Below are 24,141 nucleotides of genomic sequence, written 5' to 3'. Positions count from 1 at the left end.
AAAACTAATTTGCATGCTAAACTGTGCTTAATGGAATTAAGCCGAGGTCCAGGGGTGATATACCAGTTAACAATATCTAAAAATAGAATGTAAATAATTTTCCCTGCCCTTGGAACTAATGAAACAAAATTTTATTGAGATAATCATATTGAACAGAAGATAATATTTGAAGACAAAAGTATTCATTCAGTATCAATTATTCTCCCGATAGAAGTGAAAGAACCTTTATCACTTAGATTATTTCCAGAAAACCTCAGTAGCACCGAACGAGGATCACAGGTGTTGGTAGATTAGAATACTTAATGAGATTTTTTTCCCCCATGTCTTCATGTTAACTTTGGAGACTGCTGCAGAAAAATTACATTTCAGAATTTAGCAATAGTTCTATAGATCCCATAGCTATCAAAAGTAATTCTGAAGTAGAGGGAGGAAAGAAGCAACAGAAACAATTAGGGAAACACCAACAGCACGATTTCAGTGCTCTGTAACAACAAAAGAAGTGGAGAATAAGAATTAAAATTCAGTTGTCTGAGAAATTCTGTGAAGATCGGGAGACCTGCTCAGTTCCACCATGTGGTTTACACGAAGGTAGCCAGAACGTTCTTGACTATGAGTCTAGAGCCAGTTAAATCTAGATAAAGTGAAATAAATCTCAAGAATTCTGCTACCATCTTGAAGACCCACTGGCTCAATAATGCTGACTCATTGTTCAGCTAACTTAATTGTATCTCATGAACACATATACTAAGCTATATGGTAATAAGGCCTCTTTCATACTTGGAGAGATATACCCTTATGTAACAACCAGTTTCTCTAGACAAAGTTATTGCAAATCATTTGCATGTCCTTAAGAACACCATTCTTGAGAGAAACATACTAGGTATTCATGCTCTGCAAATGGCAGCTCATCTATGCAAGACATATTATAGTGTAGCATTAATATTGGAGAGTACATTTTTTTGCATTCTGACATTTCCTTTTTCTTTTCTTTGTTTTTAGTGAGGGGGTGACAAACAGGAAGGGGAAAAGATAAGAAGCATCAACTCATAGTTTTGGCACTTTAGTTGTTCATTGATTGCTTTCTCATATGTGCCTTGATCAAGGGGCTCCAGTGACCCCTTGCTCAAGCCAGAGATCTTGGGCTCAAGCCAGCAACCATGGGGTCATGTCTATGATGCTCAGGCTGGGGAGCCCACACTCAAGCTGACAACCCTTGGGGTTTCAAACCTGGGTCTTCAGTGACCCAGGTCAATGCTCTATCCACTGTGTCACCACCTAGTCAGGCGCATTTTGACATTTCTAAAAATGTAATGCATCTTATAATTAATGTGGTAAGAAGCCATTGTGTCATTTAATTGGCAGTGCTTTTGTCTTTCTTTGTGGTACATAAAATCTTGGTGCATCTTATAATCACTAATGTCCTAGATTTGCTGAAATGCTGAAAGTTTGTTGCCATTGCCATATAAACGGTACCGGAAACCATGACCAAATGACATTTCCTAGGGAGACAAGCAGAAGGAGAGACGAGGGCTGAGGAAATCCCACGTTCACAAGCTGGATGAAAGAGAAGGAGTCAGAAAAGCAAACGAGGAAGGAATGGCCAGGTGGGAGGAAATCAGGAGAGCGTGATGTCACAGCAGGGTGCACAGAGGCAGTGGTCTAAGAGAGAAGGAGCATTCATGACAAATGTTGCTGAGAGTCCAAAGAAGGCAAGAACTGTCATATGTCCATGGCACTCAGTTACACGGAGGCCGCTGGAGCCCGTAGCAGGAGTGGTCCTGGGGCCCCAGCATCAGAAGCCACCACACAGCGGCTGGAGGAGTGAGCTCACAGGAGCTGAGAGGGTACAGGTTCCAGTCCTTGTAGAAGTGATGCTGGGCTGGGCAGAAGCCAGAGGGGGACAGCCGGGCCCCTCAGATTCCATCCCAAAGCAGCCAACCGCCAAAGCACACAGAGAGCTTCCCAGAAGCAACTGGCATGTCCAGACGTCTTCGAGAAAGAATCCTGTCCATGTTGCCAATGAGGGGGCATCTCAAGTTGAGATATAGAAAAGAATATCTCCTATTAGGAGTAATTTGTGAGAAACATGTTATAAAGGATAAGAATGAAGAGATGAGAACCACTGGGTAAGGCTTTATTCTACGTATGTTGAAGTCTCTCCAATCCTAAAACTTTCTTCTCCAGCTTAAAAAATTGGTCCCTTAAAAATATTTGAAACGTAAACCTATTTATGTAATGTTTTAAGACACAGAAATACAGAGGGAAGGAACAAAAACCACCCCTAGTCCTCCCATTCAAACACAAGCACTGTTAATCATCCAATGCATCTTAGAAAATTTTTATACCTCATTTTAAGCGTTGATGGATTAGACAGTGAGGTGTCTACGGCCATACCACCCTGAACGCGTCCGATCTCGTCTGATCTCGGATTAGGTAGTGAAGTGCTGCGGAGATAACCCCACGGTGGGGAGGAAAAGTCTAATCTCAGTCTTTTGCCGCATGAACCTTCCCTTTGCCCCAGACCTTCAGAGGACCTGGCTTTACCCATAATGCCCTGATGAGCTGAGAGGGCCGTGCGATTAAACAAGGGGCGGGCTCCCGTTCGGCACGACCAAGTCATGGGACGGGGATGCACAAGGTCGCTGAAACGGTCTATAACCTGCGCCAAGTCGGTGGCAGCAGCAGATTATGCCTGAGGTGACTGTGAAAATGCCAACTTCTGGGGGAGCTGGCAGAAACTCTTGGGAGAGATTTGGACTTCCAAAGGGAATAGAATGGCGGGTGTTCAGAATAACTCTACCAGCATCTCATGGATCGAGCCTATCCCAGCTGTCACTGGGCTTATGTAGAAATTATCCAGATCACATTGAAAGTAACAACTAACATTTTTACAGCACTGGCTCTACGCCATGCCCTGTGCTACACCTTTGCACACCCGACCTCAGGGAATCCCCACCTCACCCAGCAGTCAGGTGCTTACAAATCCCCCTTTCACAGTCACAGCTAGAGACCGGACAGATTTCGCCAACCTGGAGCTAAGGTCTGTCTAACCCCAAGCCCAAGTTCACCAAGGCCGTGAGTCCTGGTGAACGCCTCTGAGGTCATTTTAGCAGTATTATCCAAAATCAGTGTGTTCAGCATAATCAATTAACAATTATTTTAAGCGGCTTTAGACGTGCAACTAGTATTTGAAAAGAGTGCTTTAAGACAGAATGATACTGTAAAACTATATTGACAAACCACTATCAGAATATGCTTTAGAATGATAAACCTGAAGACAGAAAGCCTGGGGCTGGGGTACCAGAACCCAGGCTCTGGCTAAAGAGGTGGTCAGAGGTCTCAGGACTGAGAAAAGCAAGAACTGTGAGCACTGACTCCATTCATCACAGTGCTGTGTGCGGCTCCACACTGAGTTCCGAGAAGAACACTAGGGTGAGAATGACTGAGTCTTCACCTCTCCTTCAGAATCATATAGACTCAGTGGAAAACACTGTGCCCCAGTCTAAGGGCCTTTTCATTCCCAGCCCTGCTTGGTTGGGTTTAGACCAAGAAAAAAAAAAGAGAGAAAAGAAAGAAAGAGAGAGAGAGAAAGGAAAGGGAAGGGGAGGGGAGGGGAAGGAAGGAAGGAAGGAAGGAAGGAAGGAAGGAAGGAAGGAAGGAAGGAAGGAAGGAAGGAAGGGAGGGAGGAAGGAGAGAGAGAGAGAGAGAGAGAAATAAAGAAAGAGAGGAAGGCAAGGAAGGAAGGAAAGGAAGGAAAGGAAGGAAGGAAAGGAAGGAAAGGAAGGAAGGGAGGGAGGGAGGGAGGGAGGGAGGGAGGGAGGGAGGGAGGAAAGGAGGGAGGAAAGAGAGAAAGAAAAAGAAAGAAAGAAAGAAAGAAGGAAGGAAGGAAGGAAGGAAGGAAGGAAGGAAGGAAGAAAGAAAGAAAGAAAGAAAGAAAGAAAGAAAGAAAGAAAGAAAGAAAGAAAGAAAGAAAGATTTTATCAGCTTTTCTAGGCCAAGGCTGAAAAGCTTTGGTGAAAACACCAGGCCCCACCCGGCGATGCTGGTCCTGAAATGAGACACCTGGCCACGGAACCCAAGTGCCATGTGGTCTTGCCCTTGTTGCTGGGAGGGCGAGGATCCCACATGTCACTGAGAGACAGAGCCTCCCAGTAGGTCCCCACCGTGCCACTGACCCACTGCCATCCTCATAGACTAGGAGTCCTTCCTTTGTACCAGCAGCCTGACCCCTGGACTGCTGAACATTCTGTTTCCAGAATCATGTCGGACTATCTGGACAAGAAGCCCCAGGCGCAGGGTAGGGTAAACTTTTCTTGAAAAGGACAGAATAACTTTGGGCACTGGCCACAGCTTTCCTTGGGTCAAGGACACTCAGTACCATATAAATTAGGCTGTGGGTCGCTGCCATTTGTGGGGAAGAGATCCAGAGGTTGCTGAACAGGGAAAAATCAAAATGTCTGCAGCAGCCAAAACCTAAGACAAGTTTATGTTCTAGTCTAAGAAAAGCAGCTAGATAAATAGTTTGTCGTGCTAAATTTGGTATCCTGACATTTTCTAACTCTACCAACGTGAAGAGTCAAGTATTTGTCTGTGAGTCAGGAGGCCTGGGCCCCGGTTCTGGTTCTGGTTCTGAAACTGAACTGCTGGTGCAGGCAGCCGAGTTACCGTCTCGGAGCTTCGACTTCCATACGGGGCCTAACGGGTGTTGACTGTGTTCCTCCAATCTCATAGGCCACATGGATCAAAAGTCTATCTTCTATTTTCCCTAACATTTTAATTAGAGAGTAATATGGCTGACAAGGAACAGCATCTGGCTAAAGCTTCTCAAGTTGGTAATTTGGTATAGAGCAGCTTGGTGGGGCATTTGAACCCCCTGCCTGTCCACTCGTCTTGTCTGGAAGACCAGAATTGTTAGAATCTCTTACACTAGCAGAAAACAACAATTTGAGTGGGTAAAAAAAGCTGTGGTACATTTACACGATGGAATACTATGCAGCTGTGAAAGAGAAAAATCTTACCTTTTGCAATGGCATGGATGGACCTGGAGATTATTATGCTAAGTGAAACAAGCCAGGCAGAGAAAGACAGGTACCATATGATCTCACTTATATGTGGAATCTAATGAACACAATAAACAGGAACAGAATGGAAACAGAGGTGGGGTCACAGGGAACAGAAGAACAGCTGTCAGAGGGAAAGGGGAAGAGGGGACGGGATCAAAGAAGGTGCCGGGATTAACCAGGTCATATATACATAACACATAGATACAGACAACAGGGCAGCAATTCCCAGAGGTAGCGGGAGGGGGCAAAGGAGGTGAAATGGGGTGGAAGGAGACTTTGCATGGGGCACGAGGACACGATGCGGTGGGCAGAGGGTGTGATATTGAGTGGGACACTTGAAACCATGTCCACACAATAAGTTAAAAATTAAAATAAAATAAAAAAATACTTGATTTTCCAATTTAAAAAGAAACACTTCCAGTTCTTTTTTTTTTAAATTATTTTATTTATTTATTTATTCATTTTAGAGGAGAGAGAGAGAGAGAGAGAAGGGGAGGAGCAGGAAGCATCAACTCCCATATGTGCCTTGACCAGGCAAGCCCAGGGTTTTTTTGAACCGGTGACCTCAGTGTTCCAGGTCAACGCTTTATCCACTGCGCCACCACAGGTCAGGCCACTTCCAGTTCTGATTGAAAGTTGCTAAGAGAGTAGATCTTAAAAGTTCTTACCTCAAGAGAAAAAATTTTACTACGTGAGGTGATGATAGATATTAACTAAGCTAACTGTGGTAATAATTGTGCAATCTATACATGTATCAAATCATTATGTTCTACATACCTTAAACTTCCACATCTCAATAAAACTGGGAAAATAAAATCATCCTGTAAACTGGTACAGGGTAAATTTGCTTGCAAAACAAATGAAAAATAATTAAAAGCACTTTTTTCCCTACTTACATAAGATTTCTCACACAAATCAAAGGGGACAGTCGTGCCCCAGCGACTTGGTAGAAAATCAAGAACACCAATCCTCCCCAAAGGCAGAGTTAATCTGTTTAAAACTTTAAAACCAATGAAAGCATTTTCCCAGGACCATTTATTCAGAGGTCAGATATTGAGGGAAGGGCAAAAATCACAAAGCACACTCCCAGAAAATATATGACATGCAACCAAAAGAAATACAAGATTCTCCCCCCTTTGTGAAACCCGTAACATGTCTTTGATGTACCAGAGAGAAAAATGCTCATGGGACACCCGCATTGAGACTGTGTGAAAATAATCTGATTTTCAAGCTGCCTGAAAAATTAATTCTTTTAAAATGGATCCTGTTATGAAGCTAAATAATTTTTTAAACACAAGGTCCCTGTGATAGAACCCTATGAAAAGCAAACAGCTACCATCCATCAGTTTAAGCTCCTTTAATTTAATTAATTAACAGCATTAGTTCGTTGAGTGTCTATTCTGTGCCAGGTACTCCGACTGCTTATTAAAAGGCTCCTAATTGGTAACAGCAGTGCCTGCAGATGATCTGACTCCACCGCTGTCAGAACTCTCCTAGGAGCAAGAGAGAGACATCTCAACCTCACGTGGCCAAAGTCAAAGGGGTGTCGTTGGAGTATATGTCCATAAAGACAGTGGCGGGGCTGGCTTGAGACTGGCCCGGGGCTCAACACACCCAGCTCCTCACCTCCTCCCTCGGCCAAGCCCCCTCTCTGCCTGCTGGCTCTTGGCTCCCTGCCTCCCATCAGGTCCAACAACCCAGCCTCCCCCGACCACAGCCACAGCCACGGCCACGGCCAGCAGGAAGGATGGATGCAGCACCTGCTGCCCCCCCACGACCCAAGCAAAGACTCGCTGTACTTCACTGGGTCACGTGCTTATCCCTAAACCAGTCGGTATAGTCACGGGAATGACACGATGAGTGGGTGGACCAAGGTGCATGCCACCCCCAAAACACAGGGACTGAGAGCAGAGGAGGCACTGCCCTTCAGGGGGACCCAGGGAGAACGGATGACGGCGGACAGAGCCCAGCACATGTCTATGGCACAATCTATTCCCAGGGCTGTCACCCAAGTGGCCAGTCACCCCACCACACACCTTCATCACATCTCCCTATTCAAAGCCTCGACGGCTTCCACTGCTGTAGAGCAGGACCTCCCACAACCTGGCCCCACCTCACCCTGTGGGCAGGTTCCTGCTAATAACCCACACCATCACCTGTACCATACGATAGGTGCTCCCTCCGGACACACTGATCTACCAGACTACGGACCTTGGACTGAGCCGCTTTCACCCTGAGCCCTGAAGTAGTAGGAGCGAGATTCAGAAAGACTAAACCAAAGTTGGAAACAGACTCACAAACCAACAGGTTCAGACAGACCAGGAGTCGACAGTGGTAGAGGAGTTCACCTTGGTAATCTTGATTTGACTGGTGCAGGTAAGGTGGAAAGGAAGGAGGGGCTCGTCCAGACTATTTGGTCATACTGGCTGCATGAAGGACACTGAAAATGAGTAAAGGTTCGGGAACGGTATGCATGTCAAAAGGACATTTAGTTTATCAGCTTCCAAAGCAAAGAATCTACACATTTTCCAGTTTTCTGGAAAATCCTTTCTACACACAGGAAATAGAGTACTTAATGCACATATTTCTATAAATTTTTGAACCCTCTATAAATCTCCAAATAATTCCAATAAATAAGAGTATACTTGCCTGACTGGTGGTAGTACAGTGGACAGAAAATCAGCCTGAGACGCGGAGGACCCAGGTTTGAAACCCCGAGGTCGCTGGCTTGAGCATGGGCTCATTTGGCTTGAGCGCAGGCTTGCCAGCTTGAGTGCGGGGTCACCAGCTTGAGAGCGGGGTCACCAGCTTGAGCTCAGAATCTTCAACATGATTCAGAAGTTGCTGGCTTGAAGCCCAAGGTCTCTGGCTTGAGCAAGGGGTCACTGGCTCAACTGGAGCCTCCGGGTCAATGCAGGTATGAAAAGCAATCAATGAACAACGGAAGTGATACAAATATGAGTTGATGCTTCTCTTCCCTCTTCCTTCCTATCTTCCTTCCTCTCACTCTCTCTCTCTCTCTCTCTCTCTCTCTCTCGCTTACTCTCTCTCTCTCTAAAAAAGAGTATTCTCTGTGAAAAATGTAAAAATTGAGAAATTTGCTTTTGAAAGAAGAAAAATATCAAATTTCCTACATAGATAAGTATCTTTTCACTCAGCTTAGATCAAGAGGAAGCAAATATCTTGATGCTATCGCTCTTGAATGCCGATAAGCGGGCAGGTTGGTGAGTTCCGTCTACCTGTACAGGAGAGCTGATTGACATATAACTACACTTAAAAATTCCCTGAGAGGGACAATAGGGCTGAAATAGCCACACAGAGCCATGGCTGCCAGGGATTCTTGGAAAAGCCAGAGACGAGAAAGGGGAGCCCATTTTTGCTCAGAGGACTCTATAAACATCATGCCAGCAGCCAACTGTCATAAATAAAGTGTCAGGCAGGCACTTGGGACTTTTGCACAGGGCCCATAGAATTTATTTTGGTAGGATGACCCTGGAAGTGTAGGCTTCAAAGAACATGTGCTTTGGAACAAGAGGACAGTCCCGGGATTTATTTCAACACCACCTTAAAATAACCTCGACCAAAAATACCATTTCCAACCAGCACAAATAAGAGAAAAAGAGGAAGAAAGATGTTAAGAGGAAAGTAACTGAAGAGCAGACACTGAGCCCAGTGGAGACCAGAGGCACGAAGTGACCACTAAAGGCGGCTGGTTTAACCACCATAGTCATGTAAAGAAAATGAACCGGCACGGGAGAGGAAGACCTTGCCGGGAAGCAATAAAGAAAGTCAAAGGCTTACTGTATTGTGATGATGATTTCCCTGCAAAATATTCCTAGAATTCTAAAATGTTTCTGAAGTTGACATATTTTTGACAAAGGCACTAACAGGGAAATCTAAATCGTCTACATATATAGCTCTTTGGGAACTATAAGAAAACATTTTCCAAGGCCAGGTTGTGCCAAATGGAAACTTACTGCTGGTCCAAACAGAGGAGACAGCCTGGGCACAGAAAGCAGCAAGTGGCAGACGCCTCCCCCTCCCACCATCTCCTTGCAAGTCTCAGTGCCAGACGTCCGAGGGGCACAGCCTGTCCACGCAGGGCAAGGCCGGGTTCCGCCTCATTTACACGTTCCCATGCATGCCTCACCCCTGGGCTCCAAGCCCCCAAGGACAGACTCTATAATCGGCACCGCATTTTTCTCCTTCTCCTCTTGCAAGACAGCCCTCCGGAGCCTGTCAGCCCCATTTTGGGACAATGAGTATAAAGCAGACACATTGATTGGAGGCCTCTTCTCCAGCCCAGAAAGAAAGGCTGCATTAGTGCCCTGGCCCCATGGGCCCTGCGGTACCAAGAACCCGGAGGACCCCACTCCCCAGCACAGCACGTTCCCTCCAGCCTGGTACCCAGGACCCGCCTCCTCCGTGCCACCGTTCCGCAACCACCTGGGCCACAGCGACCATTCTCAGTCCTTCAGATTGCTGAGACACCTCTGGTTATTATGATGCATTTCCCATTTGTCCTACAGGGCCTATTACATGCTATTTTTCTTGTACCATTCCAATTGTTCCCAAGGACATACAGGGTGGAGCAAAAGTAGGCTTATAGTTGTGAGTATGGGAAATACAAAGTTTATTCTTGTAGTATTATTTATTAATTATTGTACTATTTCCCATGCAAACAACTGAACCTACTTTAGCCCCACCCTGTATAGTCTCAAGGAAGGCACTTCTTTTATTGCTAACATGCCCTGCAGCACCATGAGGAATGCCAGACCCACACTTACATTAGAACTTACATTAGAAGAAGGAAATAGAATACAGAGTCCTTGGCTTACTGCCTTCCTAAAACAACAGACCGGTATAATGATTTCAGAGCAGAATAAACAACCTTCCACAGTAGGCTCCTTAAGGACAGGCACCTTTGTATCCTAATGACTAGGATGTGTGTGTGTGTGCTAACGTATTTGTCCGGTGAATGAAAATGAACAACACTATGGTAAAAACAAAGCAGGCGAGGGCTTTTAGATAGAATCAGATATGATGAACCAGAAATGCTTTATTATTGAATTTAAATGTTCAGATAAGAAGGTTAGGAATATTCAACAGTGGAAGATGTTGCAAGTACAAGAAACAGAGATTTTTAAAAAATAAAAAGAATTTCATGTGCAATTATGAAAACTAAATGCCATGTAACTAAACTAAAATGGAACTGAGACTTACTTTTTTCCACAGCTGGGATATAGCACGCGACTCTGTTGAACAAGCAGTCTTTAAAAGCTGATATGAACACAGTAGGCAGGTAAAAATAGAAGTTGCCCCATTAAATAGAGTAGAGGGTGTGTGTGAGTGTGAGTGTGTGTGTGTGTGTGTGTGTTTAAATTCAATTAGTCTTTATACTGGACAGAGTTTCTCAACTAGGGTAGCATCTGAAAAGTTTTGAGAAAGTTAGCCTTTCTTCGCTCTAGGTCATAAGTTTCTTGTGTGGTTGCTATATATGAACACGTAGCTCTTCATAACATTCTTTATTTGGAAATTTGAGACTCTTCAAGATACCAATGTCCTGCCAGTGGAAGGGTACACTGTGGAGTTGAACTCGAGTTACTGTGCAAAATGTTTTTGCATGCTGTCAGTTGTAATGTGTTTTGCGAGAATCTTTGGGATGGAAGTTTTGGTGACAAGGTTTTTAACTTGAGAGCAAAGCTAAAATCGTGACCTAGTTCAAGTATAATATTCCTATGGAAAGCCTTACTTATATTTTCTTGTAAAGTGCTTTTGAGTTAATAAGTTATTTGCATAATTATGTAAAAAAATAAGAGGAAAAGGAAGAATAAAAACCGAGGCTGAAGACACTGAAGCTCAGACACCATGTCACCTTAAGCCACGTCCTTCATTCACTCATTGGAGGAGTGTTCGTTGTGCGCGTCCACTCTGCGTCAGGCCCGGAGGGCTCCGGGCGCAGGGCTTAGAGTACCGACTAGCTGACGCCCCTGCCCCTGCTCTCGCGCACTCTGCCTGGGGGCAGGCAGGCGGGCAGGGGAATAAACAAATACACGTGTTGTTTGTTTGTTTGTTTGTTTTAAGAAAAAACAAACATACACACATTGGCAGAAGGCGCCAGGAGGGAAATGAAAGCAGGATACAGAGTTGGGTGTGGAAGGGCAGCGACCTGTCCAGGGAAGTCCTCGCTAATAAAACCACTGCCTCTGCTAACAGAGAAGCGGCCGGGGGAGCCAGCCCTGAGCAGCTGGCGGAAGCGGCGCTCCAGGCCCAGGGAACCACAGATGACAGCCCCTGGGCCGGACCTGCTTTGACAAGTTCAAGGGTCTACAAGGAGGTAGGATGTCTGATGAGTCTGCGAGGGGGACCGAAGGGGAGATGAGGTGCCACAGGCAGCCACGACGCCCGGTAGGGACTTCCAAGACAATGTTAGGACTCTGGCCTTCTCCCTGCCTCAGCTGGAAAGCAAGTGCAAGGTATACAGGGGAAGGAAGCAGGACCTGGCAAATACAGCTCCTACACAATGGAAGATTTTCCCAAGGTCTTGGTTTATATTCTCAACAATTGCAGTATTATACTTTGTGGTTTAACTCTTTTCTGCAATGTAAGTTTCATGAAACTAGAAACCCTGTCTGTCTTGTTCACCAATGGCTCTCCAGGGCCTAAAACAGAACCTGGCATGTAGGGAGCACTCAAGGAACATTTGCTGAAGGTACAAGTAAATGACTGAACGCATGAATGGTGCCCTTGAATCTACCCACTTAGCCCAAGGAGGCAAACTCCCTTCCTTAAACCACCACGACTCGGGGCTGAGCAGGTCACTCCAGTGCGGAAGCCAACCTTACCTGCAGCGCTTGCTTAGTACCGTGTGCCGTGCCTCGGGCCCTGAGGCATCAGACTTCCTAGAACAGCTTGGCAATAAACTTATTTCTCTGAGAATCTCTGACAAACACTGTTTTAACAAGTGAAAAGGAGGAGAAAAGTAAACATACACTTTTTATAAAGTTGTCATAGCCTGCCACGAAATCTTAAGTGGGGGTTATTTTTAAACTACTTTAAATGGCTGTGGGAGGAAGGGTTGGGCTTATGTCCTGGGAAGTACTTCTACTCCCAAAGGCTTCAACTAGCTGTCCACCAGGGGAAAGGGCACTAGAAAAAAAAATAGTTTAAACTGTTCCTGGCTTAAGAAATACGGTACAAAATGAGCTGCTTGGACTCCAAGTGCAAATAAGCATACAAAACTGAACCATCACATGGGACAGAGACAGAACCCTGGTAATTTGGTCAAGAGGTTTAATTTCATGCATACTTAACAGCTTGTCCTGTTCAGAACGGAAAAACCAATAAAAATTAGGATGAGAAAATATGTGTCCATCTGTGCTGTGAAAACAAGTGTTGCAGACACTGTTTTTGCTTGTGGATATACAACAGAAGTGAGGACCAAACTGAATCAGTTAATAAATTTAGTGGGGAATGCTGAAACTTACTAATAAGTAAATAAAGTGGACATAAAAGGAGGTCACAGTTTCATGTCTTTATCATTCCTCACCAGTGTTTCAAGGTGAATAATCCCTTCATTGCATCCATTTTTAAAGCTTTAATGGTAACACAAATGTTACCATGTCATTTTCATCCAATTTTAATAACCAATTATTAAAATGGAAAAAGGTATAGATAATTCAGAAAAGTAACAAAATGATCAATAAGCACATTTTTGAAAACATCTCACTAGTAATTTAAAAAATGAAATAACAAGTTGTTATTCTCCCCTTAATTTAGCAAATATTTTAAAAATAATAAAGCAAATGGTACAATGAGAAAGATACTATACTATGTTTCTGAAAATTGATACAACTTTTGGGAAAATCATTTGGCAACATAGATCAACTATAAAACTGTTCACCTCTGTAACATAGTAATTCTATTTCAGGCTCTATCCTAAGGGAATAATCTTATAAAGAGATAACAATTAATAAACAAGATTTTCAGCATAACATTGTTTAATAGCCTTTTTCAGAAATGGTTAATTTGATAATTAAATTTCCATAGAATTAAAAAAAATGATCATCTTCCTAAAGCATGTATCCACATATCACAATATGGTAAGTTAAAAGAAGCATACTACAAAATTGAAGTGGATGATACTAAATTTCTAAACAAACAAAAAGCTTGAGTATTCATGCAATGAAAATAATGACAAGGAAATTTACTAAAATATTAACAGTGGTTAATTTCTATGTTGATTCTAAAATAGAATCAAAAGTAATATACTTTTTCCCTGACCAGGCAGTGGTGCAATGGGTAGAGCATCGACCTGGGATGCTGAAGACCGACATTCAAAATCCCGAGGTCGCCGGCTTGAGCGTGGGATCATAGACATGACCCCATGGTCGCTGGCTTGAGCTCCAGGTTCACTGGCTTAAAGCCCAAGGTCGCTGGCTTGAGCCCAAGGTCACTGCCCCCACCCTCGGTCAAGGCACATATGAGAAAGCAATCAATGAATAACTAAAGTGCAGCAAGGAAAAGTTGATGCTTCTCATCTCTCTCCCTTCCTGTCTGTCCCTCTCTCTTGCAAAAAAAAAAAAGTGTGTGTGTATGTGTGTGTGTGTGTGTGTAATATTTGATATATATACTTCTACAACCTAAAATGATTTGTTAAAAGAGAGAATGCTTAGTGCAGGTGGTATAATGGTGGTAAGTGACAGACAGCTAATCTTCTCATCACTCTACTGCACCCTCTCCATCACAGAGAGAATTTGCAAGCGAGATCACTAGTTTCAAGGGGACAGCATGGAACTGTGTAATTACAAGTTGATGAGTTTGACATTAATTCTAGGCAAGACTCTAACACAGATTCCTTAAAGGAATTTTGTAGGAATCTAGAAAAAGAGACCATCGATCGGCAGGAACATCAAGGCTTCACTAGTCATCCCTGCACTACTGCGTTTCCTTCTGTCAGTGAGCTCACTGAAGAAGTGATGGAGGACAAGGCCACCAATGGTAGATGACACCAAACTGAAGAACTAGTCAATCTGTTCTCAGAATCAAGATTCTGGGAATGGGGGCAAGTGGCTTCGGTCACTAAGAAGTCGCATCCACCTACTCTCCTCCTTAGATCAGATCATGGATGAGGTAATAGAAGGCTAGTTCATTAGTGCAGTGGTTTTCAAACTTTTTGAAGTTGGGGCACATTTAAAATCCTACAAATAATTGTAGGAATACTATATACAAATTTCTGAGAAATATGTTATAATAATTAAGTCAAATATTAAAGAAAAAATATAAAGTCCAAGCGTGCTTTTATGGTAATTAAATTAAATAAATGACAAAATTAAATTTATTCTGACATTAAAAAACATTTTTATGTTACATTTTTTGAATTATGCTTTTTAGAATTCGTAATAAAAAGGGGTTAAAAAATAAAAGATAGCGTGCGGAGGACCCGGGTTCGATTCCCGGCCAGGGCACATAGGAGAAGCGCCCATTTGCTTCTCCACCCCTCCGCCACGCCTTCCTCTCTGTCTCTCTCTTCCCCTCCCGCAGCCAAGGCTCCATTGGAGCAAAGATGGCCCGAGCGCTGGGGATGGCTCTGTGGCCTCTGCCCCAGGCGCTAGAGTGGCTCTGGTCGCAACATGGCGACACCCAGGAGGGTCGCAACATGGCGACGCCCAGGATGGGCAGAGCATCGCCCCCTGGTGGGCAGAGCGTCGCCCCCCTGGTGGGCGTGCCGGGTGGATCCCAGTCGGGCGCATGCGGGAGTCTGTCTGACTGTCTCTCCCTGTTTCCAGCTTCAGAAAAATGCAAAATAAATAAATAAATAAATAAAATAAAAGAAAGACAAAAAAGTTATCTTTTTATATATATAGATACATTCTTAGTAAGATTTAGTAAATTCAGCAGGTCCCGGCACAAATGTGTTAAGTTTTTTCATTCTTATGTTTATAAGAAACATGAGCCTGATGTGTCCTAGTGATTTCTTCAATGTTTGGGCATATATTTGAAAGGCAAATTCTCATTTCCTCATCAATACATTAAAGAATTCCTCTCTTTTTACTCTTAATTGTGTTGAGTGCAGAAAACCCCTACCATACATATCATCTTAACTTGACACCAAACAAAGGATAGAAGGAACTTGCCTCCAGTCTTTCTGGGGAACATGGGGGGTAGTGTAAACAATCCAGCACCACAGCTGAACAGCCTTTTGCAACCTAATCAGGCAAGTGAGGTGGGGGGTTGGGCAGACTGTCAGCTTACAGCCAATTCCCCACACCTCTGTCACCCAAAAATCTAAACTCCAAAAACCCTGTTGGCTTTTTGGTCCCCAATAGGCACATATTTCTCTGGAATACCATAAGGCGCACCTGGAAATCTTCTAGGGTGCACCAGTGCGCCCTGGTGCACACTTTGAGAACCACTGCATTAGTGAATGATCCCAAACCGACAGGAATAACAGATGTATATCAGGATCTAACAACAGAATAAAGGATTAAGCATAAGCTAAATCCAATGAGATACCATTCAACAAAGATAAGTGTAAGACACTATCATTCAAGGAACCAGTAGGGGAGACTTGACTTCACAGTACAATGTGTGGAGACAACTTAGGGGTTCTCTTCCCTGGTGAGTACGCTCACCAGAAGGCCACTAAGCTGGGACTTGATAATATATATACAGTTTTAAAGTATCAACCATCACTCTCTCCTAATTCAAAGACACCTAAAGTAATCATATGTTTTTAACTCACCAAGTAAAGTAAGCAGGGTGGTAAAACCATGGCACTGCTGGTTGCCAGAACAGCAGTACTGGTACTAAGCTACTGACTTAGGTAGGCAGAAAGGGTTAGGGAGATGGCAACATCAGATGAAATAGTTGAAGGGCCATTTCCTGGAAGAAGGAAAACTTCCTAACCGTGAGAGCTGTCCATGGTCATTATGGACTGCTAAGACGCACAGTGAGTTCCCTGCATCAGAAGTACAAATCTCAGAAGAGCTGTGCCCTCGGCTCAGGAGGAATTCAAACATGGTTCTAGTCCGTTCTCCCCTTGGGTGCCTGAAAGGCCTCCATGCCTTCCCTGACAAGTCATCCAGACTCTGCTCGGACACCTCTATTCCTTCAAGAGATATACTAATTTCTCTTATACAAACACGTATAATTATAGGGAAGAATTCTATACCGAGCCAAGACCTTCTCCACTGCTCTCTGGGACTATAAAGAATTTGCCTAAACACTGGGCCATATAAGAAGCTTTCAAATACTGAAAGATATGCAATAACAACCTTTATGAGATGTTCCTACTCTCAGTCATTCTACTCTGAGTAATGTACATGAAAAAAATTGTACCAGGGATTTTCATAGGGGTACAAAATCCAATCCCTAATAGTGGAGACAGGTTAAGCAAACGATAGTCACATGAGTAATATGCAATCACTAAAACAATGAATAGGTGGATGACTTCTGAATATATATGTGTGTGTGTATATATATATACATATATACATATGTATACATATATATTCAGGATGACTTCTAAATATAATATTATGTATATTATATTTATATATATAAAGCAATGGTGAACAAAAGTTCAATAAGAAAAAAATGCTATTTATGAATATAAAAAGTACATATTATTACAAATTAGAAGTGAATTTAGAGTAAGATAAGTATAACTTCATGCTTACTGGGTTTTCTTAAAAATTGTTTAACTATATAATAATAAAATCCTATATTCTCTTTTGATGTAAACCTATCTATACTGCTCACAAAAATTAGGGGATATATTATAGCTTCATATTCATTTTGAAATATCCCCTAATTTTTGTGAACAGTATATTTGTGCCATCTAAACAGGTATTTCCAAAACACCTAGGTCCTGCATTCTAAATAAATCATTCTATATGGTTGGATGTATATGAAAGGGAAAGTATTAGTTGTATTATATATAAGATATAATCACAATTTCCTCAAAAATTAAACATAGAGTTACTATATGATCCAGTAACTCCACTTCTTGGAATACACCGAAGGGAGCTGAAAACTTATGTTTACACAAAAAACAATAATATGAATGTTAATAATAGGACTGGTTATAACAAAAACTGAAAACAACTTAAATGCTCATCAGTTGATAAATGGATAAACAGAGGGTTGTGTATCCATAGTATGAAATACCAGCACAGGATACAACGTGGATGAACTTTTTAGGTTGGATGAACCTAAAAGATTATGCCAAATGAAATAAGTCACAAGAAGCCACAGTATTCCGTTTATAGGAACTGCCCAGGCTAGACAAATCTAATCGAGACTAAAGGTAGACTAGTGGTTGTCCGGGGCTGGAGGAAGCAATGAGGACTGGCTACAAAAGTTCTGCGTTTCTTTTGGAAGTGATGAGAATATACTGAATTAGACAGTGGTGACAGTTTCACAACACGGTAAATGTACTAAAAAGCACTGAACTGTATACTTCAAAATGACTGAATGGTGAATGTTTTTTGAATTCTATTTCACTAAACTCTATGTCACCAAAAATACATATCATTATATATATATATGCGCTATATATTTTATATACTATATCGACATTCATAAATACTTCACACTAGTTTTATTAGAAGATTCACAATACTGTAGTCATGGGTACAATGCACAGGAGGCCTGGATCATTAAAACAAATATGAAAAACTAAGAGGCTGAAATTAAGTATTATTCATTCCTTCTATTATTCAAATATTAATTTATTTAGTGTGTGCCTCCTTAGTCCCGCAAGTGTGTTAGATGCTATGCATACCGGTGTGAACAAGATGCAATGCTTGCCTTTGTAGGGCTCCCGATTGAGCAGGGGAGCTTCACGTGAAACAGATCGTCAATCAAATAAAAATAATACTTGTCACCAGGGGCGGGACATGAAACTCTGGGTTCTGTGATAGAACAACAGGCAGATTTGATTCAAATGAGCAATTGGTCAAAGAGTCTCTTGGAGGAAATTATATTTAATCTCAAAGATGAGAGATTCAGCCAGGTGCAGAGTGATCATAGAGTACTCCCACGATGAAGGGCGGTGCAAAAGTCCTGAGGCCGGAAACACCCTGAGACATTTGAGAAACGCATCAGGCCAGTGGTGATGAGTGAGTAGTTAATAATGAGAAGACTGTCACAGAATGAGACTGGAGAAGTTAAAAGGGACCCATCCATCCAAGGCCTTACAGACATTCTAGGGATTCTTCTTTTCCATCCTGGGTATAGAGGGAAGCCACCCAAGAGTTTGAGCAGGGAAATAACATGATTAACTTGGGTCAAAGAAGTATCACCCAGGCTCCCATTATGGAGAAGTGATCACAGAAGAGCTAAGAAGAATCTAGGAGACCAATCAGGAGGCTATGAGCACAGTGGCTCAGACTAGGGGGCTGGGGTGGAAAGGAAGAGAAGACATGTTCAAGGTCTGCTTTGAAAGGTCATCACATGTTCTGCTTTATAACTCAGATTTACTCATCTGGGAAAAACGTCTTCCAGGAAGACCAATGCACAAAAGGTAGAGATGACTCAGCCAGGATCTTGAGACCCACGAGCATCATATCCAGTATCACAGTGAATCCCACCAACATGTCAGCCACTTCTAGGAGGCCTGAAGCCTCTTCGTACAACTGAGCAGTTCACGCATGAACCCAAACTATATCCCTGCAGGGTATTTTCTTAGCAAGTGGTAAATAAAGCCAGACAGTGAAGTAGAAACCCACAAGTTCACCATGATGAGTCCAGGTAATCCTCGATGTCCTCACGTCAACACAACATCAAACTACTGTAGTTTGTCTTTGGAACATTTACTCTATAGAGGAACCACTCTAGGAGAAAAATGCTCTGTTTGGCATATGCTCTGTTAGAGCCATCAGGTAAACATACACACCCAAGAAAAAATATGTGCACAGCATTCCAGATTATTTACATGCACCTGTCTCTTTAAGCTGCTCTCCCAAGACTAAAGCAGAACACAAGAGGCTGTGATGTCTACCAGAGTCTACAAAGAGTAAATGAATGAATTACACTGCAGTAGGAAAGCAATTGTACATTACACATATATGCATTTTTTTCCTCTTAAAATAAACCCCTAATACCCATATGGTAAATATCACTTCAAGTCCAGAGTGGGTCGGATAAACAGCTCTGTGTATATTTCCTTATAAACCAAGACATGAAATCATAAAGTTTAAGGCAAGCTACCTGTTCAGCACCCCCAGAGTATAATAGAAGCAAAGCACATAATGAAGATGAATATGACCACCAATAGTTATATATTTTGCAACATACACTCTGTAAGTAGTCTTGTTCTTTTTTCATTTATACTGTGAAAATTCATTTCTCACTTAAAAGTGTAAAATGAAAAGGGTTTGTTGAACCTCGAGAAGTCATTTCATCCTTTCTATCTTTATCACCATTAAGCTTCTCAGCTTCTTTGAGGTTGTAATAGATTCGTTACAATATATCATATTTACAGAACGGCATGACAGCCATCTCAAATGCTCCTGAGCCTCTTCAACCCCTTGCATGTTAAGACTCAGCACTTCTAAGAAGGCTTCCCTCACCCTTTATGGTAGAGCTCACCTCCCATCCCTTCTCCCCTCCCTGCCGGCTGTCCCTTGTCCATATGTCTGCCCAGAATTAGAACTGCCAGAGTGGGAACTCCTTGATCTTTCATGCTCCAGGACCTGACACACACAGCCTGGCATATGAAAGGTTCACAAATGCTTGGGGGAATAAAATGAATGAATGAATTGGATCCACCAACCTCTATAGTTTTTTTTTTCCAACTGCATTATCCTAAATGTTAGTTAAGGACCCACAGTTCAATGACATTTCAGACCATTCCTTATTTTTCTCCATTTCTTTGCCTTTCCCAATAGAAGGGGATTCTGATTTGAAGTAACTACATTGCTCAGAAGGTTTTTATGGAAACCAGTTTTAAGAATAAGGGTTTACACACATGGCTTCCTAAAGAGTGAGTTCGGACATGAACTAGAAAAAGTCTTTACTCCCTAAATTCATATTTTATAGGAAAATGCCATCCAGTGCCAAGTCACCCTACCACTCTTGCTATTGACATTCATATCAGACATCGTCCTTATGAAGGGCCCCTTCGTCATGACAAAGAAAGGATGCCCTTGGCAAGGGCAGAGAGAACGCATGAGTTAAATTCATCGTTCCGGAATAAATTATTTAGAACCACTTAAGCCCTGAAAGCTTTGAGTCACCTGTCTTGTGGTTTATGGCACTCTCTTCTACCTTTACAATTTCCCGATGGTGAAGCAACAATTGTATTCCATCCCGCAAAATCGACACAGTTTAAATTTACTGTTGGAACTGACAATCTCTAGCAAACCAAAAGATTTATTTTTCCACCACCATGAGATAATGATAAAGCCGCTTTTACAAAGAAGTACTTAGGAACCATTCCAGAATTTTAAATAGAACTCCTCTTACCGGCATTACAAAGTCCAATAAGCAAGGGTCCCCCGGCACCCATGAGATGAGTGGGATCCCTGGGGCCCCCTAAGATCTCACCCCGCAGACCCAGCTTTGACTGAGCTGTCAAGGGCCTAGATTTGAACATGAGATCACGCTGGAAAGGAAGCCGCTGTGGCGGCAGTAACAAGAGATAACCAGTAGGCTTTTAAAATAGACCCTTTCACTAGGGTTTTATTAGAAAGGGTGTGGATCATCTTCTCAGTCTAAATTATGTCACTAGCACACTAGGAGGAGGACGGTTTGGTACAGCCAAGGCCTCCAGTGGAATTTAACTGGAATGATCAGGGATCAGTCGCTTTTACTGAATGACATAGCTGGTGTTGGAAACATACCAGTGGACGACTCTATAAGCTGTACCCTCCTCCCCAATGAACAAAATGGGCTGGGAAAGTCAAAAAAATTAAAGGACTGATAACACGGAACCCGCAGTGAATACTGATCCATCATCCGCCCCCTGTAAGGTCCACTGCGGCTCAGAGCCGAGGGTGGGGGGTGGGCGGCGACCTGGGTGGGTGGAAACCCTGAGATTCAACAAGCTTCCCCAGTGCATCCAATCCCTGCACCGGTCCTGAGGAAGCCTTGTTTCTCTTTCAACTGCTCGGAGCATCCAACAGAAAAAAAAAAAAATCAAATAAAGAAATAAAAAATGCATCAGCAACATAGTGCGGGACAAGAAAGGCGCGTTTATCAGCTGGGGTTCCCTCCCGTCCACCGCTGTGCCCACTGCGCACCCCAAGGACGGGAGGCTGGATGCGGCACGAGCCCAGGCCAGGCCGGGAGCAGCCGGAGGAAGATGCGGCTCCCGGAGCCCCGGGAGATGCAGGGCGCCGCCTCCTCCTCGGGTCCGGTGCAGACGCGGCCGGCGCCCCGCAGGGCAGCCAGGCCTCCCGCCAGCTCAGCATCCCTCCTCCCGGCCCTCCTCCGCCCGCGCCCCGCCACCAACCTTGGGCGTGCGGATGTGCTCCATGGCGGGCCCGCGTCCGCACGGTGCCGGGTGCGGGGAGGGGGCTCCGCCGGGAGCGGGCGGCGCGGGGCTTGGCTCCGCCTCCAGGTGAGACGGCGCCCGCGCACGGCGGCCGGTGCGGGAGGCGCCCGCGCGGCCCTAGAGCGTGCGACTCCGCGGCCCGGACACCTGCCCTGTCTGCTGCCGCCGGCCTCGACTGTGCCCGGGGTCGCCGGAGCGGAGCCGCTCGCTCCCTTCTAAGACGGGCAGCAGCCAGCGTACTAGTGCGGGGCTCCCGGGGCCCGAGAGGCGATGCGGGCCTGGCGTTGGGCGTGGCCTCTGGGAGGAGAGATGGAGAATACCTGCTCCACGGCCCACTGGCTCCCTCCCAGGGCGGCCCAGGCCAGGTGGGACTTCAGGCCAGAGCTCGGGAAAGGCTGTCACGTGCACTCCAGGGCCAGCACGGCCTAGTGGGCTCTGCTTGCATATGTCAGCACGCCAACAGCCGGCATAGCCTTTGGAATGACGGCGGAAATTACTGCAACAAGAGGTGATCTATTAAGTAGTCAAGCATCTCTCATCAACTCGCGCTGTTGGAACTGTTGGAAGAGACGCTTTTCCTTGGCACAGTATTGGCTGCTCATCTGCCATCTTAGCTTTAAACAAACTGGGAGGTATAGAGACAAAGCATTCATTATAAGCTGTCATTTTTTTTACATTATTAATAGTAATTGTTGCTATCGTTAGTATTAAGCCATTGGGGAAAACCAAAGAGAAGAAGTACACACACACACACACACACACACACACACACGCATACCCGGATTGTCTGGCAACCCTGCAAGCACAATGCTCCACCATAACGAACATTTCATAAAACTGGACAGAGTTCTTAGAATAATAGCTACTCAATTTTTTCCTAGCTCTTCCTCTCCTCTTTCCAACTGGATTGTAAATCCTTTGATAGCAGAGACTTTCTAACCTCCTTTTGTCCAATGCCTGGTAGGCACATTGCAGCCTTCCAAATACAATTTTTATTTAATCAATACAATGTTACATTTATTTTTAAAGTTCTAGATCTCCTTCACATACACACACACACACACACACACACACACACACGTTTCATCCTCCTACTGCTCTGGGAGGCAATTTGGACAAGTATTATCAATTGACATGTGCATATGACAAAATTGACCCAGCGCTATAATTTCCTCCTTACTAAAGAACACTAGGAAAAGAGTCGGAGCACTGCGGTACCAAACCAACACTGATTCCTCATTTATAACCATGAGCTCAAAGGTAGCATCTGTCTCCAAATTCCAACAGTACTAGGAATCCTATACCCATTTGGGGGATCCATCTTTAATGATGTTGGAATTATATGCCTTCAGGGCTCTTCTCTCCCTCAACTGGTGACTAATCAAGAGTTTATCTAGTGAGTAGTTGTTGCATACAAATGTTTCTGAGCTGCTGCAAAGTGGCATATGTTTCTTTAAGCACCCAAACTCTAATTGGTAGGTGAAAAGATGTAAATCCAAAAAGCTTAAGTAGCCTAATGCAAAGAAGAAATTTCTTGATTAGTTCAAAAATACAGCTTTTGCAAATTATGGCAAGAAAAATCAACATTAGCTTAAAATAAGTGATGAATTATATTCAAATTATTAGGTTAAATTAACATACAGCAAACTAGAACTAAAATAGCAAAGAAGTCTATAAATGAACATTTTATTTTGATCTAACAGTCTTCTGAGGAATCCTTCTTGACTTGTCCCTCAGCCCTAGTCACTCTCCAGATTATTAGATCACAGACTGTTATGATCTCTGACAGCCATTCTGCACTTCGGGTACTTACGCTACCTCAGGTCCCCCAGTTTCACTGCTTCTCCAAAGCACTACCCAATGGGGCAGAAGAGATTGAACAAAATAGCAAGAGCTGGAGAGCAGTGAAGTGAGAGGGCCTAGAATACATTGACATGGCTGACTAGGTTGGTCCTAAACTGGACAAAAGTGGCACTAGCCATTCATTTACTTAAGAAACATTGATATTAACGGACTGATGGTCATGCCCAAGGTAGGATGACGGATGACAGGCAATCGAAGAGAGACCCAGAGGAAAAGGGCACTAAGTTCAATAATAATGATATGGAGAACACCAAGGAAATGAAAAGTGAACCAACTCAGAGGGCAGCAGGGCATGTGGCAATGCCAGAAGAAGCCTCGGGGAGATTAATCTACTTCCTACATTTTACATAGCAACTATACAGGACATAATTGATAGACTTCAAATCATTAGTTCTTGAAATCTGATATCTGCTACGTCTGGCATGAACCACAGGTCAGGTGGATGGGTGATGCATCTCTGAATCTTCACACAGCAGAGATCTCTCCATCTGGTCCAAGAACCAATGAGAAGGGGAGAAGAAACTTACTCTTCTAACACTGTAATTTGAAGATGGATACACACCCACGTTTGCCCAGTGGGTTGGAAGGTGGCCATTTTTCTTTAGTATTTGTGAATCCTGGGTCGAAAATAAGTACTGCTCACAAAAATTAGGGGATATTTCAAAATGAATATGAAGCGATAAAATATCCCCTAATCTTTGTGAGCAGTGTCTA

General features: G+C 43.6%; 1 protein-coding gene across 1 annotated transcript in view; it reads right to left on the bottom strand.

The window, feature by feature from the left end:
• The window catches only part of MTMR7 (myotubularin related protein 7), a 96,163-nt gene extending 74,391 nt beyond the window's left edge, over positions 1–21,772 (bottom strand). The window contains exon 1 of the mRNA XM_066234552.1: positions 21,523–21,772. Within this exon, the coding sequence (XP_066090649.1) occupies positions 21,523–21,546 (24 nt within the window). The 5' untranslated portion in view covers positions 21,547–21,772. The remainder of the gene's footprint in view (positions 1–21,522) is intronic.
• Positions 21,773–24,141: the final 2,369 nt, after the last annotated feature.

This window comes from Saccopteryx bilineata, chromosome 6 (genome assembly GCF_036850765.1).
Source record: "Saccopteryx bilineata isolate mSacBil1 chromosome 6, mSacBil1_pri_phased_curated, whole genome shotgun sequence".
NCBI lineage: Eukaryota > Metazoa > Chordata > Mammalia > Chiroptera > Emballonuridae > Saccopteryx > Saccopteryx bilineata.
The sequence above is the reverse complement of the archived record's forward strand: the minus strand, read 5'-3'. Positions and strand labels throughout refer to the sequence as shown.